This window comes from Lipophrys pholis, assembly GCF_963383615.2.
Source record: "Lipophrys pholis genome assembly, chromosome: 1".
NCBI lineage: Eukaryota > Metazoa > Chordata > Actinopteri > Blenniiformes > Blenniidae > Lipophrys > Lipophrys pholis.
The window spans coordinates 28,486,524-28,502,758 of NC_137635.1; the positions used below are offsets into that span (position 1 = coordinate 28,486,524).

Sequence of the window (16,235 nt, forward strand, 5' to 3'; positions counted from 1 at the left end):
AACAAAACTCTTGTAAAAAGCCAGATTAAGAGGATATCCTTTAATTTTCCAACTTATGTGTGTGCTTTGTTTGGAAGGGAAATGCCGTTGGGAAGAAATCAAAGGAAAGAGAATTACACTGGAAGGAAGGAAGATTTAGAAACGTATCACTTCATTTGTCCAACACAGGCTGTATTTTTGTACAGAAAGTGGATTGTGGGTTTTTTTCACCCAGCATTTAGATTTTAACCCCGTCATAAACGGATTTTGTCAGGGGCGCCACGCTATGAAGAAGGAAAAACTTCAGCCACTACAAACTGTTCTTTTTAGCAGCTCGTATATCTGAAGAAAGCTCCAAAACAATACGATTTTCTTTGAATTGAAAAGCAAATTTATTCAGAACAGTGGTTTTCAAAGTGTGTAGGCTTCCACCTGGCAGCAGGAAAAATCAGGACTTCAGGGCGATGCCTTTTCCAAGCATTATTAGAAATATCACAAAGAAATGGAGGGGGAAATAATATTAAAACATGTCAGAGAATTGTCTTTAAGTTAAATTACTCTGAACGTAACACCTGCAGACGCCATGTAGAATCTTAAAATGTGTAAACCATGAGGACGTCTGACATTCAGCACTTTGAAAACCCTGTTTGATTGATAAAATGTGCAGTGTGAAAACTGAACCTCTTCAACCCCACAAAGTCAAGTTGTGGTAATTGAATGATTTTTGAAACCAACCAAAGACCCTGATCGCTGCTATTTTCTGATCCTGTTGATGAACCAGCTGAACATCAGTTGCCCCTGTTGGTCTTTGTGGGGTAGTTTGTGTCTGTATGTTTGTGGAGCCTTGCATTTTGCTTTTAGGCTTTAAAATGCTGTTTTGTGTGTTGCTGCTTTATTCTACTCATCCCTATTCATATGAACTTTCCCTTTACGTAAATGCATTGATAAACACATTTCCCTGTATTTTACTGTATCTTGCAGGCTGTTCCGACCTCAAACGGCACCTCGTTTGAATTTGTCACGACTGAGAATGGACCGGTCTGTCTGGACTTGTACTCCACCCCCCAGTACAAAATGGACCATCCCGGTAACGGGACAGGTGAGCGCGTCACCGGGACACTGACACATGACAAACATGGAGGTGATGTAAAGGTTGTGTTCTAAGTTTACAAAAATGACATTAAAATGTGAACTGCTTTCGCAGTCATTTATAAAACTGTTTAAACTAAAGAGCTTCAAGCATTTAAAAGAGTTTCAAGTCTGAACCCCCCCACCCCGCGTGCCACTCACATCACCTAACGCCGCCGCTTCACTCCCACCCTGATGTGATACAATCCCCCAAAGTGCAAACCACAGTGGGTAAAGTGAAAGCTTGTTCATGATTCCTGCGTTTTTAGCTACAGAAGTTGAGTGAAAAACCTTATAACTCAATATCAATTGGAAAAAAAAACATTTTTCATACAGAAAGTAACGTACTATTATGTTATATAATACATTTTCTTGTTTCTTAAACAGTGATGATAAACTATATTCTCACTATGACTGTTAGAATCTATTAGATCCAATAGAATATTTTTTATTTTCTCTGTCTACTGCCTCTTTTTAGTTTCCAAGCTGCGAGTAGAAGATTTTCTCCTTCATTGTCACTGTGTTCAGAGAAACGTGTTAAAAGTGCTTCTCACCAACTTTCCAGTCACGGGGAGTTTAAGAGTCTGAGACTACAGCTGCTTAATGTCTTCTGTGGCATAAAGAAACTTTAGAATGTCCAAGAAAACTATTAGCTACGTTGGAAGTGTGATCTGGTTTTGGTGGTTTAGCTCAATGCTGCATTAGAAACACTGCAGAGTCTTTCAGGCTGGTGGGGGTCGAATGATGGTTGATGGTGAGCTGCAATAACATCTAATGAATGTTTTAGATAAAGTTAATCTTCTTTGTCCAAACAGAGAAGAAAGAAGAGTGTGTGTATGAAGTGTGTTTGCCCCCGGAGGATTCACCACTGAAGGAGTCTGAGAGTGAAGAGAACGAGATCAAGAAGAAGGGACTGGGTGCCATGGTGAAAGCCTTCCACTTCATCATGAAACAGAGCTACATCTGTGCCCTCATCGCCATGATGGTGAGTGACCACATGATGGTGAGTGACCACATGATAGTCAACATGATCGTGAGTGACCACATGATCGTGAGTGACCACATGATGGTGGGTGACCACATGGTGGTGAGTGACCACAGGTGATGAACATGATGGTGAGTGATGAACATGATGGTGAGTGATCACATGATGCCGAGTGACTACATCATGGTGAGTGACCACATGGTGGTGAGTGACCACATGTGATGAACATGACGGTGAGTGATCACATGATAGTGAAAATGATGGTGAGTGACCACATGATGGTGAGTGACCACATGATGGTGAACATGATGGTGAGTGATCACATGATAGTGAACATGATTGTGATTGATCACAGAATGGTGAGTGACCACATGATGGTGAGTGACCACATGATGGTGAACATGATTGCAAGTGACCACATGATTGCAAGTGACCACATGATGGTGAGTGACAACATGGTGGTGAGTGACCAAATGGTGGTGAACATGTTGGTTAGTGATCACATGACAGTGAGTGATCACATGATAGTGAACATGATGGTGAGTGACCACATGATGGTGAGTGATCACATGACGGTGAGTGATCACATGACAGTGACCATGATGGTGAGTGACCACATGATGGTGAGTGATCACATGATGGTGAGTGATCACATGATAGTGAGTGACCACATGATGTTGAGTGACCACATGATGTTGAGTGACCACATGATGGTGAATGACCACATGATAGTGAGTGACCACATGATGGTGAGTGATCACATGATAGTGAGTGACCACATGATGTTGAGTGACCACATGATGGTGAATGACCACATGATGGTGAGTGACCACATGATGTTACCACACTGGTGAGTGACCACATGGTGGGGAACATGATGCCGAGTGATCACATGATGGCGAGTGACCACATGATGGTGAGTGACCAAATGGTGGTGAACATGTTGGTTAGTGATCACATGACAGTGAGTGATCACATACTAGTGAACATGATGGTGAGTGACCACATGATGGTGAGTGACCACATGATGGTGAGTGATCACATGACAGTGAGTGATCACATGATAGTGAACTTGATGGTGAGTGACCACATGATGGTGAGTGACCACATGATGGTGAGTGATCACATGATAGTGAGTGACCACATGATGGTGAGTGATCACATGACGGTGAGTGATCACATGACAGTGAGTGATCACATGACAGTGAGTGACCACATGATGGTGAGTGATCACATGACGATGAGTGATCACATGATGGTGAATGACCACATGATGGTGAGTGATCACATGACGGTGAGTGATCACATGATAGTGAACATGATGGTGAGTGACCACATGATGTTGAGTGATCACATGACGGTGAGTGATCACATGACGGTGAGTGATCACATGATGATGAGTGATCACATGATGGTGAGTGACCACATGATGGTGAGTGATCACATGATGGTGAGTGATCACATGATGGTGAGTGATCACATGATATGGAGTGATCACATGATATGGAGTGATCACATGATGGCGAACATGATGGTGTGTGGCCACATGATTGTGAGTGACCACATGATAGTGAAACATGATTGCAAATGACCACATGATGATGAGTGTCCACCTGGTGGTGAACATGATGGCGAGTGATCACATGATGGCGAGTGATCACATGATGGCGAGTGATCACATGATGGCGAGTGACCACATGATGGTGAGTGACCACATTATGGTGAACATGTTGGTTAGTGATCACATGACGGTGAACATGATGGTGAGTGGCCACATGACGGTGAACATGATGGTGAGTGATCACACGATGGTGAACATGATGGTGAGTGATCACATGATGGTGAGTTGATCACATGATGATGATCATCAAAATGCACATTTGCACCATTTTTCATGAAGATCAGCTCTTTAGTATTTGAGACATCTTGATAACTGACAAATAAACGTGGGTGATTTTATAACCTCCTTGGCAGAGGCAATAATGTTGAGGTGCAGAGTTCTGGTATAGCGGTTGAAAGGAAAGCGAAAAGTTTCTAAAGTTATTTTCTGTAAAGTTGTATTGTAGGATCCAGACAAAATCCAAAGCAGGACCATAATAAATGTTAGCAGTGTGGAGGTTACAGTCTTCACAGTCAAAGCCTTTAACCAGCGCTTGTTTACTGAAGATCAGCAGAAATGCTGGAAATCCGACATTCAAACTAAATTCACGGCGAAGGTGTGAGACGACTCTGCTTCTCATTAAATGACTTATTATGCCTTACAGGTAACTGTGAGTAAAGATGATAACATTTGTTATGCACAAACATACGCGTTGTCCTCCCGGGTTTTCATCGCTCCTTTGCTGCGTGTCGTCCTCAGGCCTGGAGCATCACGTACGTCAGCTGGCTGACGTTTGTTTTCCTCATCTGGTCGTGCACGCTGTGGATGGTGAGGGACCGGCGGCGGTACGCCATGCTGACGGCGCCCTTCATGGTGGCTTACGGCAACCTGCTGATCGTCCTGCAGTACATCTGGAGCTTCGAGAACATGAGTGAAGTGTCAGGGTTCCTCCTCAAGAAGGATAACCCCTTCCACTCGCTCTCCTCCAAGGTTTGGAAGTGAATCTGATCCCTGAATAGAGTAGATTAAATTATTCTCTCATAAAAAGAAACTTTTAGGTGATGTTCAACTTGCGGTGCAACTCTTAACAATTAAATTAAATTTAACTTTATTATATAGCACCACATACAACACGGTCATTTCTAGGTGCTTTTAACAAAGAGAAACCCAACAAAACATTGGACAAAAAGATGTAAACAAAACACAACAGCGTTGTTCTCAGGGATGAATGCAATTTATTGCAAGTTGCATCACTGATAGATTATTTCCTTCCTTTAAACTGTCAAGCAGCCTATAAATAACAGTTAGTGTGCAACGACTTTACTCATGTTTATTAGTGAAGCTTCACCAGTCTTCTCTGTGTTGACAGATTTGATCTTTTATATTTGAAGGCAGAAGTAAAGACAGATGCAGGAACATGCTGTTTTCATACCACATGTGGTCACATTGAGTAGAATTAGGTAGTTTGTGACTCGCCCCTCCACAGCAGTCCTGGCTTTTTGGCTGAATTAACTGACAGTCTTTGCTTTAATGCACATAAACAAGTCTAAACAGCTGCAGGTATTCCTCTGCTGAGCACATCAGTTATAATAAAGTGCAAGGAAACAGATCTTTAACACTTCCTCGTGTCCTCTGTTATGAGCTGAGTTCATACTGGCATCAGACATGAACTGAACTTCATCTTTGCAAACATAGTAGTTTTCATTCATTCTGCTCATGTCATCAGGATACAAGAATACAGCATTCACTCTTCCAATAATGTAATTTATGAGATTTATTTGTTTTAACTGCACCAAATGTGACAGCTGTGAGCTGAACATGAAGAAGAAATGTGGGGACACACGTTAGGAAAACTGTTAAAACAAGCTTCAGTTCCTGTTCTGACATGTTTAGAGACGCTCGCAGCCACTGAACTGCCACTGATATACACTGTATTTAGTTGCGGTCAGACAGCCAAAGTAAACTGTGTCTCAAACGTCAGTTCATATTTTCTTCCTGGCCAGTCGTGTGTAAGTAAGCACTTTATTTTGTGTGTAGATTCTGTGTCTGCTGAGCTTCTGGTTGCTGCTGAGACAGACGCTCACAGAGAAACAAGAAAAGCTCAAGGAAGACAGCGCCGGACTGTCTGATGTTCACGTGGAGGAGGAAAAAAAGGGTAAGCTCGTAATCTCCAGGTTATATCAATAGATCCAACACTACCATTTAGTTTTGTCTGGGAATATAACAGCCAATAGAGAAGGACAGTAATTAAGTATAACCTGGGTCCACGACTCTGTCCTCTTACTTTAATCCATCCAAATAAACTCTGTTGGATGTGGTTCTTTTTGCAATAGAGGCTGATGATCGCTTCAATAGCAATTTATTAAAGATTGTAACAAATAAATACATTTGGTAGACTCATTGTTAAGACTTAAAAATAAGATGATTCAACATTTGTGACCTGCTGGAAGTCGCCATCACAACAACACGCTGCTGCTTATTTAATGACGGCCTTGTTCAGCCTGTTTTTGGCAATAAGGAGCCGGACAAGCTCTCACACCACAAATAAATGTTTCCATGCTTTCTTGTTGCTTGCTCTGAAAGGTGACTCTCCCGACTGAATGTTACAGCAGAAATTTAGACGAACCAGACCAGGAGTCATGATGCAGTCGTCCTCTTCTACACAGGCGTGTGTTTGATGCTCTGCCTCTGGAGCTTGAGGGTTTCATGTGTTGTGCATTCTGACATGATCTTTTGCTCACCTTGGTTGTAATCAGTGGTTATTTTAGTCTTTTTTTTTTTCTTTTTTTCTTTAATAAATTTTTCAATATTCTACCAATAACAAAAGAATCATCTCAATACATCTTCAGATTTTTAGAGAAAATCCAATTATTCCTCATGAGGATGGAATGCTCAGCATAGAAAAGGTCTCCCAGTAGTCTTACAGCAGCTTCACTAGAAAATGGTCCCGGGTGTCCTGAACCAGCCTGTAAGCTGAATTAGATAGAAAAGGTTTAACCTCAAAAGTCGAGACTGTGTCAGCATCCCTAACTGAAACTTGGTAGCTGGCTCCAATTTGACCTCTGACCTAAAGAATCTGCGTTCTGTGAATGTTTTCATGTAAACCCAGGCGACCAGCAGTCTGGCAACAGGAGTTGATGAGCTTGTTTATTAGTGTGGATACAGAAGCTGCATTGTCTTCATGTCTACACACACTCAACAGAGGAGTTTTTAAAGAGAAAAAACTGAAACGCTAGAAACTGTTTCTATAGAGGAGGAGGAGCCTGAGGATGGAGGGGAGCCGGACGTCATGCAAGTTCTGGGCAACCTGGTGATGGCGCTGCTGGTCAAATACTGGATCTACATCTGCAGTGGCATGTTCTTCTTCGTCAGCTTCGAGGGAACCATCGTCATGTACAAGATCATCTACATGATGATGTTCCTCTCCTGCGTGGCGCTTTATCAGGTAACTCATTAGAGTTAGACACTGAACTTTCTCTCTTTTAAATTCTCTACATTATTACTAAAGTTGAGAATCATGACTGTGCTGATGTGATAAAACTCATAGATATTTACATCAAGGCAGGTTTATAATCTGTGGCACATATTATGTGTATTTTATTTTCAAAGCCTGTTAAAACTGAAGTTTGTGCTCAGAATAATGTGTCAGGTAAAAAGAAAACTGATTACTTAATGTGGTTTTGTGTGTGTCGCCCCAACAAAGTATACGAGCCGCATGCTGTAAAGCTCCCAATTCGATTTTCCAGTGACAGGACGGTCATAAAGTGTGTGTACCGCAGGCGCATAACACACAACATATTCTCAGCTCGTTTATGACCACGGCCACAAACAAACTGGGAAATCACCCAAATCCAAACGTCCCCCGTGAACCGTCTTTAATTAAAAAGCTCTGGCCTGCTAATGCCAGATATTACACAAGCAGGTAAATCACAGATATTGTAATTGCTCCACTGCTCTGTGTAGGTGCACTATGAGCGCTGGAGGCGGATACTCAAGTACTTCTGGATGTCGGTGGTGATGTACACCATGCTGGTCCTCATCCTCGTCTACACCTTCCAGTTCCAGGGCTCTCAGAACTTCTGGTCAAGAGCACTGCGCATGGACAAGAAGAGGTCAGCACACACACACACACACATATATACCGCTTAGTTCCCAATAGAGGTGCAGTGTGCTAATGTAAGCCTCAGGGTGGTCATCTAATGGGAACATGTATAGTTTTATGCAGCGAGTCATCCAGCCGTCATTTGAAGGACAAAATAGTGCAGAGCTGCTCAAAGCCGTCTAGAATATGTGCAGAGTAGAACGTCGGACGAGCGGACCGGATAAGAGCAGACACATTGTTGTGCACGAAGAGGTTTTAACTGTTAACGCACCTTAATGAGCGCACAGTGGACAGCACGATGCTGCTGTAAAGATTCACTTTACACCAGGGTGTCAAACATTAGGCCCGTGGGCCAAAACCGGCCCGTTAAAGGCTCCGATCCGGCCCCAAAAACTACCAAGCAAGTGAATATATAAGATTTTTTTACATTTCACGTTTTTTTGCACCAGAATGTTTCGGGAAAATTGACTTTATATGAGATTGGAATCAGTTTCAGGAGTAAATGTTTGATCTTGAAAAATTATAGTTATTATACATCGAGTGTATTGTGTCGCATAATATTGTTTTAAATCGGAAGCTTCTCCATTATGTGCACGACTGCGGTGTGCGCATATTGTTGGAGCTACAGTAGAATATTAACACGAGATCCCCAAAAGCACCGTCACTGAAAGATCGAGTTCCCCCAAAGCACCAGTAGAAACAAATCTCTGGCGCCGCCCCTGAGTTCAGACCTGGACATGCATAGCCCTGAGGGCCACGATTAACTGGCCTCTGACCGTCCTTTAGAAAATCTAAGTCAAATAAAAGTAAATTTCACATAGTATATGCGCTTAAACTTTTTGGTTGACTTAAAACTCATCTTGAATGTGTTGAATCGTCATAGAAAACCTGCAGAAACACGGAAGAAGCTCACTGATTCAGAGGACCAAAGTCACTTTGTAACCACGAGCCTGAACCAGGGAATCGCCTGTTTTTCAGAATAAATTAAAAGTATGAATTGAAGAGATTTGATGAAAACAGCAACAAAACAGTTGAGGTAAACCACCAACAGGCCGACTGCAGGAACAAATTGATTTTAAGCTCGATTTATCTAACTGCAGCAAATACAGGTTGTAGTGTCCTTTTTCTTTCTACTTAAGCTTTCTGCTTTATTTGTAAGTCAACAGATGATGAAAATAATAATAATAATAATAATAATAATAATAATAATATCCACATGCAGCCCTGATTTTTACAAAAAATTGTTACTATTATGAAAAATGTCTGCAGAGAAATGATTTTAATATTTTCCTTGAACTTTCCACCCTGTTGATGTTACGAGGTTTGGATTTGGGTTTTAAGAGGAACTCAGACCTTCTCTTTCCGTGTGTTTTGCGCTGCAGCCTGAAGGACCTGGGCCTGGAGAGCTTCAGCGTGGCCATGCTGTTCACCAGGGTCTTCATCCCCACCTCCTTCCTGCTGGTCTGTATCCTCCACCTGCACTACTTCCACGACCGCTTCCTGCAGCTCACCGACCTCCAGGCCGTGGTGGCTAAAGAGGAGAGCACCATCTACAGGTGAGGCATCACCTTGACTGACCGACTAACCTGCAGCCAATCAGCTCCTCGCTCCCTCAGCAGAGCTGCACAACATCAGACAGACATGCAAAACTGTTGAATATTGCAGTAACTATATGATTATGTGACAATTTTTTCATTACATGTGCATCTGCAGCTTTTATTTGGTTTATTTGGTTGTTTTTGGTATTTTTCTTCTGTTTTTGTGCTTCTGATTTTTGGCCCTGTGGCCAAAAAAATCATACCTGTCAGTCCTTTCACATTCCTTATTGATTTTACTATCTTTCACTACCTTAGCAGAATTTGCAGAACATGAATGCACATTTCATTAAAACATAATCAGTCTTTCATGATGTGTATATTGAGTATGTTGGTATCCCTCTAATGATTTAATAATATATCCTGCAATTCCAGAAAACCGTGATTTCTTTAAACAAATTTCTCGAGAGTAGCAACACAACACAACGCTGAGACTCCAGCTGAGAAGTCGCTGATGCTGCCATAAAAGCTAACTAGCATTAGTCTTAAAGCCATGCTGTCGGAGGGGTGATTGTACATTTTTTGTACATTTCGCTGCATTTAGCACAACAAGGTTTCATTAAAATTGGCTTCATGTCATCGTCTCGTAGTAAATGTTTGGTTTTGTGAAAATATGGACATTTTCATCACGTATACTCACATATACAAACTGAAAAGATAAAATTGAAAGGTTATTATGGCACTATTTTACTGGTCCAGCCCACTCGAGATGACATTGGGCTGAATGTGGCCTCTGAACTAAATACAGTTTGACATCGCCGACAGAAACACATGAAGGTTGTTTATTGATTTGTTTTTTCTCACTTTTTTCATTCTAAACTCTTTCACTCAGTGACACTGATGTTTGCATGTTAGACCTTGGTTAGTGTGTGTGTGTGTGTGTGTGTGTGTGTGTGTGTGTGTGTGTGTGTGTGTGTGTGTGTGTGTGTGTGTGTGTGTGTGTGTGTGTGTGTGTGTGTGTGTGTGTGTGTGTGTGTGTGTGTGTGTGTGTGTGTGTGTGTGTGTGTGTGTGTGTGTGTGTGTGTGTGTGTGTGTGTGTGGCTCTTCATTGTGGTGTTGTTGTGAATCTTTTCACGGCTGCTCGCTCAGCGCCTCTCCCCTCTGCTTCTCTCTGTGACCCGCTGCCATCTCTCCTCCATCACAGCCATGCTAAAGTCAATGGGCGTGTCTATTTGATCATGAATAGGTGGGTATCTGCTCGCTTTCTGTGGCATCCATCACAGCCCCACCTCACCTCCGACTGTCGGCGTCTTCCTCCTGTCGTCCCCGTACTGACTCTGTCCTCTCACCCTGTGCTTTAAGACAATGATTGTGTTTACATTGAGACTCTTCTGAAAGTGTTCAGGTATTCTATCTACGTGACACGATTGGCTCTCCTTTCCAGGTTTTGTGTGTTTTTGTGTTTTTGCCTGAAGCCTCCTCCAGTCTGGATCTTTTTCTTTGAACCTTTTCCAAAGACAACCTGTCTTTTTCACACAGACAACTATTTAGTCAAGCATGATTTAACCTACAGGAATTCTTTTATTCTCACATTCCCCCACAGAAACCCCCCCTCCCCCTCCTCCCCTAAAACACTTGGGTCCGGTTGCCAGTTTTTGCACATTTTATTGAACCTACGTGGATATTTTTTGACGTGCTTTTAGATTTCAGGCTTCCTTTGTCAGTTTGTCTCCACACTGTTTATTTTTTACTTCTGTGTAACTTTATTGTCCTGAGCAGCATCAAAGAAAAAATTCCCAATCAACCGAGCAAGTAAGTGTTGAGCACTGGACAGAGAAATGCTTGCTTTGATATGCAGCCGGTTCGTGCAAGCCAAACCCAAACTTTGTCTCCATTGCTTGAGAGGACGTGAAAGGGTTAATGCTTCCCTTCAGTTATTATTTATCTGCTGCAAGGAGAGACACCGTAAAAACCTCCACAGATTGTTTCAGGAATGCAGAAGGAATGTGCACTGCTTTTGGACCACAATGCCTGATGAAACATTTGCTCTGCTGTTCGGTTAGCGGAGAAACGGAAAGACAAGAAATGATGATCCCCATCCTAACGTTTGCATCGGATCCTATTGTCAATGACCTGGACCGTGTGTGTGTGTGTGTGTGTGTGTGTGTGTGTGTGTGTGAGAGCGTTTGCACTATTTATATACCTATGAGGACAGAAGGCTTTGAAAAAGAAGCACAGAATTGTGGATTTCTTTGCCCGTGTTGAGATCAGGGAAAATTAGGAACCAAAACGTGTCGGGTTCGGTTCCAGCTGGTTCGTCGACTGTTTAGGGCAGAGGTCTGCAACCTTTATCCAAATCAAATTTACCAGGCGCTGCAAAACACGTTTAAGCTTTAAAATGAGGGGTTAGACAGCTCTTAAAGTTTCGTTTATCGTTTTGATACCCGAACATAAACTGTGCCGTCTGTTGCAAGTGAAGTTTCAATTCTGATTTAGGTTGGTAAAAATGGCTTTACATTTTCAGCTGTTTTTAAAGGTTTCATCCTTCTTTTTCTGCATTTTATTACACTATAGATAGGGACACCCAAATAAAAGAAATGTTTAAAAAAATGTTCACAAGGTGGACTGACCATTGAAGCTGTGACGATCATGATGATTCTGATAATATATGTAGAACATTTCCAAAAACTTTACAAGCAGCTCAACAGTCAATGGTGAAAAAAAAATTTGAGACACAAAACTAGAAATGGACGGAACAATTAATTGTTAAAACAGAATAGAAAATTACATCTTTTTTATATTCTTATCTTTGAGCAAAAAAGGGCAGGAATGAAATGAGAATTAAAAAACAAAAACATTCACTTTGCAGAAATCTAACAGAAATATACTGACCAAATGTGTTAGTAAGGAGTAACACAATGTGAAATGAAAAATGTAATCCATCTATCAAGTAAAATCTAATTAAATATTAGTCTTTAAATAGATTGCAGTCAAAGTAACAGCATAAGACTATAGAATTATGTTCAATTGTTTAGTTTTGTAGAAGGAAAATTCATATTTAAAAAAAATTCTAAAAACCTTTAGTTGCAGAAAACCTGGTCTGATCCTTCATAAAGAAATGTTCACACCACCACACTGCATCAGCATTTACATAAACTTCAGCATTAGCAGCAAAGACTCAGGTAACGGAAGTTATTATTTGCCATAATCCTTCATAGGTTTGGCAGCTCTTTAACAACACTGTGCTGTTCCAGATAATTTCTCTTTAATAAAGCCAGAGATGAGCATCAGAGCAGAATCATGTCTGACTGACGGGGTTAAAGCAGCAGTGACGGATGTGCAGATTGAATGAATGAAGCTCTTTCTCTTCACATCAGGGACTCCACCTTAAATTGCACTTTTTTTTGCTTCATCAGATTAGTTGGACGTGGGAGAGTTTATAATTGCTGTAAATTGTTCGGTTTTCTGTCTACACAGAATAGGTGTGACTAACTTTCAGAATTAAAAGTCAGAATTTGTGGTTTTAAAGTCGTCTGCCGGGAGAATTGTGGGATTCGACGAGAAAGAAACAGACTGAAACTGTGACTGATGTGTTGTGTTGGGCCAGGCTTTGCTTGCATTTATCACAAATCATATAATTATCACAATGCTCAGCCCAGATTAATACATTTTAAATACTGAACGGACTTTAGTGTAATAAATTGATTTTACTCCCAAAACTTTCTGATTGAATAAAGCCAGTTTAAACTATTAAACCAGTTTTGGGGTATATATGACCATTATTTCATAATAGTAGATCAAGGTGCCTGATGTAGTTTTTCTCTGATGCTCAGCAGCCGTTAATGATTATATTTTACGATGTGGAAAACATTTGGAGGTCCAGGTGGGATGCTGGGAAAGCACAGTGTAGTTGAAGATCTGTGGGGGGTTTCTTCATCCTAACACACTTTAAAAAACACTCTATTGTTCAGTTTTGTACTGATTTCTGCCACAGGACTTTTTTCTTCTTCTAATTTGACATAAAATTCTGTGTTTTTCCTCCCCCTGTGAATGCCTGTTAAATTTTGGATTACTGCATCTAAATAGAAAGTGAAGGACAAGCTTCCTCTAGTTTTCAGTGTTATTGTAAGGAAATGAAATGGCTCCTAGAGAGGGTGATTGTTTCTATTCAAAATAATTCAAAGAGGCAAAACGTGTTTCCTGAGTTTTACTAGTTTCAACAGTGGATTCTAAACCAAAAGAAGAGTCCCTGACACCATTACGCCAGATGTGAAAAGTCATTAAAGGTCCTCATGAGTATATGAATAAGAGTTTTGTATGTCTGCATGCACCAGGGTCCTGTCCTGTAATAACTAACTGTGGTGTCTTCAGGCTGGTGCACCAGGATGGCAGCCTGGCCGACCTCACTATGCTCAGCGCCTGCTCGGTGGACACAACGCTGTCCAGGAGGGAGGAGGAGCTGCAGGACCAGGAGGAGCAGGGGGGGTGGGGCACGGACACCGAGAAGGAGAAGGAGAAGGAGAAGGACGGGGCTCTGGTGGTGATGATGGACGACGCCGACGTGAACAGAGAGAAATCCAAAAGCCTGTCGGACCAACGGCAGTCCAGTACTGAGGAGAGCCACCGCAGTGCAGCGACAGAGCCCGAGCCCAGCACAGAGCAGACCTCAGGTACAGAGCAGACCTCAGGTACATACAGACCTCCGGTATAGAGCAGACCTCAGGTACTTACAGACCTGAGGTACAGAGCTGACCTCAGGTACATACAGACCTCAGGTATGGAGCAGACCTTCGGTATAGAGCAGACCTCAGATACTTACAGACCTCAGGTACAGAGCTGACCTCAGGTATAGAGCTGACCTCAGGTACTGAGCAGACCTCAGGTACTTGCAGACCTCAGGTACAGAGCTGACCTCAGGTACAGAGCTGACCTCAGGTACAGAGCAGACCTCAGGTATAGAGCTGACCTCAGGTACAGAGCTGACCTCAGGTACAGAGCAGACCTCAGGTACAGAGCAGACCTCAGGTATAGAGCTGACCTCAGGTACAGAGCTGACCTCAGATACAGAGCCGACCTCAGGTACAGAGCTGACCTCAGATACAGAGCTGACCTCAGGTACAGAGCAGACCTCAGGTACAGAGCAGACCTCAGGTACAGAGCTGACCTCAGATACAGAGCTGACCTCAGGTACAGAGCAGACCTCAGGTACAGAGCAGACCTCAGGTATAGAGCTGACCTCAGGTACAGAGCTGACCTCAGGTACAGAGCTGACCTCAGGTATAGAGCTGACCTCAGGTACAGAGCTGACCTCAGGTACAGAGCTGACCTCAGATACAGAGCCGACCTCAGGTACAGAGCCGACCTCAGGTACAGAGCAGATCTCCGGTAGAGCAGACCTCGGGTCTCGACAAAACAAACCCATTTTTGAGGGCCTAACCGTACAGCGTCAGACCAGGTGATACATTTTGTATTTTTGGGGAATTACAATTGTGAGTGACAAAATGGCTCAACAGCGCCCCCTGCAAAAGAGCTATGAAACTTTGTACACACATGTAACACCCTAGGACGCACAAAAAAGTCTCTTACATGCGCACCGAAAACTCAACAGGGAGGCGGCTATTTTGAAAAATATACAAAAAATAGGATTTGGGCTCATTTTAGCCCAAATTTTCTGAACCAAACTCATCCTGACCTCAAGTTTGGCAAGTTGATAGAACAGCCTGATTAAAAGTTCTATTGTTTCATAGGATCAGACTTTGCTCCTCCTTATGTAATGATATAAACAAAAGTTGTTCCTCAGCGTTTACTCTCGACTTGAGTCGGATATTCAAACACTTTCTAAGTACTCAAGTAACTTTGGAACCTACCCTACCTTTACTTAAGTAACAAATTTATATACACGACCCACCTCTGCTTGAAATGTACAGAACGAAGCAGCCCTGAAAAGATATTTCCGACCAGCATGTGGACTCTGGAGTTCCTTCAGGGGTCCAGGACTTTAGATCAGGAACCACTGATCCAGTTTGACTGTCGACACACAGACTTGATAAATAAGTAGATGATGATAATGTTTCTATGCCAATGAATTAATCAAACTTTGCTTCCACTTTTAAACTTGCACAGTGCAGGGTAACATGACTGATCTGTTGTTTCTCAGGTCTTTTTCGTCTCTTTTCCCATGTGAACGGATGAATGTATGAAGTGGTTTGTCTTTTCTATGTTTCTCCTCACTTAGGTGAAAATCTTAGTTGGGATTAACTCAGTGATTCCTCTAAAATGCCAACCAAAATAAGAATAAAACAAGTTTATTTTCATCAAGTAAAGCATAAAGAAATATTGTCCATAGCTTTTTAAATCATTGTAACACAAATGATAAAATACTAAAATAGCTCAAAACTGCTTTAAGAGATTTATATTGCTCCACCAAGTTGTTGATGATGATGATGATGATTCAGTTAAATCTTCTTCTCAATGAATTAGAACTGTACATGCAACGGCTTAAATGTATGAGAGTTATTGGAGTTTATTTATACTTTAACATGTTCATATGGCCGTTTGCAGGGTTTTCAAAGTTTCTCTTTACAGAGGTGATTTTCAGATCTGCCAGCAGGAACAGTTGGAAAAGGACAAAAGTAACTGCTATTTGTTAAAAGCTCAATACAATATAAAAAGTCAAGCAACAATAAATCAGTTTGATTGAACGCGGGTTGACGGCTTCGTGGCGGATGCCGTTTGTTCCAGTCACTCAAACCAAGAAAACTCAGATGAAGACGTTTCCACTAAAAGCGACGGCCTGAATCTCACCTGTCAGAAACTTCCAAAGCACAAACCCATGACCGTCTTCACATGCAGTCACACTGAAATGGTTCTAGGGAAATGTTGCACAAATCTTTCCAGAATGTGGAC

General features: G+C 42.0%; 1 protein-coding gene across 1 annotated transcript in view; it reads left to right on the forward strand.

The window, feature by feature from the left end:
* The window catches only part of piezo2b (piezo-type mechanosensitive ion channel component 2b), a 110,747-nt gene that overhangs the window by 46,641 nt on the left and 47,871 nt on the right, over window positions 1-16,235 (forward strand). The window contains exons 11-18 of the mRNA XM_080458208.1: window positions 961-1,078; window positions 1,923-2,092; window positions 4,452-4,682; window positions 5,730-5,847; window positions 6,944-7,137; window positions 7,656-7,804; window positions 9,177-9,350; window positions 13,701-13,999. Coding sequence (XP_080314334.1) covers window positions 961-1,078; window positions 1,923-2,092; window positions 4,452-4,682; window positions 5,730-5,847; window positions 6,944-7,137; window positions 7,656-7,804; window positions 9,177-9,350; window positions 13,701-13,999 — 1,453 coding nt within the window. The remainder of the gene's footprint in view (window positions 1-960; window positions 1,079-1,922; window positions 2,093-4,451; window positions 4,683-5,729; window positions 5,848-6,943; window positions 7,138-7,655; window positions 7,805-9,176; window positions 9,351-13,700; window positions 14,000-16,235) is intronic.